This window comes from Myotis davidii, unplaced genomic scaffold, assembly GCF_000327345.1.
Source record: "Myotis davidii unplaced genomic scaffold, ASM32734v1 scaffold546, whole genome shotgun sequence".
Classification (NCBI taxonomy): Eukaryota; Metazoa; Chordata; class Mammalia; order Chiroptera; family Vespertilionidae; genus Myotis; species Myotis davidii.
The window spans coordinates 535,619-537,562 of NW_006297836.1; the positions used below are offsets into that span (position 1 = coordinate 535,619).

At 50.5% G+C, this 1,944-nt stretch overlaps 1 protein-coding gene across 1 annotated transcript in view; it reads left to right on the plus strand.

The window, feature by feature from the left end:
* The first annotated feature begins 1,705 nt into the window (after positions 1 to 1,705).
* VBP1 (von Hippel-Lindau binding protein 1) overlaps positions 1,706 to 1,944 on the plus strand; it is a 23,685-nt gene continuing 23,446 nt past the window's right edge. Inside the window, exon 1 of the mRNA XM_006773698.2 lies at positions 1,706 to 1,858. Coding sequence (XP_006773761.1) covers positions 1,766 to 1,858 — 93 coding nt within the window. The 5' untranslated portion in view covers positions 1,706 to 1,765. The remainder of the gene's footprint in view (positions 1,859 to 1,944) is intronic.

Below are 1,944 nucleotides of genomic sequence, written 5' to 3' on the forward strand. Positions count from 1 at the left end.
ACATCAATTATGAGTAACATCATTGATCAGCTGCCGCCTGCACGCCCCCTACTGGGGATAGAGCCTGCAACCCGGGCATTTGCCCTGACTGCGAATCAAACCAGTGACCTGGTTCATAGGACAAAGCTCAACCACTGAGCCACACCAGCCAGGCATTGTTATTCTCATTTTAAAATACAATTTAGGCAGTGTCTTCCACTTGTGCTCCCTTCCTACCAGATATGTGACTGTTACAACATCCTATTCTCTTACAAATGGTTCACTTTAAAGTCCCTTTACTTGTCTGTAAGCTAGCATTTAGTTACTCCCCCCACTTCTCTCCATTCCTAGAGGCTGACATACTTTTCTTACCACTCTTCTTTTAAAGGTGTGTGTGTGTGTGTGTGTACTGATTTCAGAGAGGAAGGGAGAGTGATAGAAAACATCAATTATGAGTAACATCATTGATCAGCTGCCGCCTGCACGCCCCCTACTGGGGATAGAGCCTGCAACCCGGGCATTTGCCCTGACTGCGAATCAAACCAGTGACCTGGTTCATAGGACAAAGCTCAACCACTGAGCCACACCAGCCAGGCATTGTTATTCTCATTTTAAAATACAATTTAGGCAGTGTCTTCCACTTGTGCTCCCTTCCTACCAGATATGTGACTGTTACAACATCCTATTCTCTTACAAATGGTTCACTTTAAAGTCCCTTTACTTGTCTGTAAGCTAGAGACAATAGCAGTCCCTCACACTGGGCTGTAGGGAGGAAATAACACTACTTAGTGACTGGCATGTAGTTAGTTTTTACATAAATGTTAATCACTTATTACTATGTGTCCCCACTAAACAAGGAAACTGACATCAAGCCTTTATTCATAAAGGGCCTGGCTCATGGTAGGCTTCGTGGGAGGGGGTGAAGCACTGGCTAGCACCCCAGTTCAAGCAAAGGCAGGAACAAATATTGTGTATGTAGACTATGAACCTTTTTTTTATAAACGTATTTTTTATTGATTTCAGAGAGGAAAGGAGAGGGGAGAGAGATAGAAACATCAATGATGAGAGAGAATCATTGATCGGCTGCCCTCCTGCATGTCCCCCACTGGTGATCCAGCCCGCAACTCAGGCATGTGCCCTTGATCAGAATGGAATCCGGGACCCTTCAGTCCACAGGCGGATGCTCTATCCACTGAGCCACACCATCTAGGGCTAGACTATGAACTTTGGAAAATGTTCGAGCTGCGGTCACGAGATTCTGATCAAAGATGGCTTTCAGGAAAGATTGGTGCGATGGATTTTAAATCCCCTTCAAGGGTCGGCAAGCTCGCTGCTATGGTGGGACCAGAAAGGCACCGATGAAGCCCTGTGGTGGCATCTAGGTCCTGGTTTTGGTTGCATCCGAGAGGGGATCAGGTCGCTGTGAAGGACATTTTGGGAATGGGGTCCGATTTTGTCCCTGATTTCCAGGGTCCTCCAGCCCTGCTCCCCGTCCCCACCCCACTCCCCCAAATCCCCAAGATTCCTTTTCCCAGGAGTCCGTTTTGGTTCTTCCCACACAGCCAGCTTCCCTCGGAGGCCCCCCCATACTTGTCACTCACCTGCACGCAACCAATCAGTACCCAGAGGTTGGGCCGCTCGGAGAAGGGGCAGTTACTTCCTGCTTGCTCACCAATGTGCGTGCTCCCAAGGGAGGAGCGGGCCTTGTAGGTGTGAGCGACCCAATCACGGGCCTCCGGTGGCTGGCTGCCCCAGAAGCTGGTAGTCGCGCGCGAGCTTCCCTAAGATGGCGGTGGCTAGAGATGCCTGTGGCTTTGGAGAACTCTCCTTAGGGAACGGCCGGCGGCTCCACCTGGGGATTCCTGAGGCCGTGTTTGTGGTAAGAGACGTGTGGGTCCTAGGCATCTTGGTGCTGTGCCGCGATCGCTTCCTTCCGGGCGCACACCCTGGTCTTGACTGCGCGGG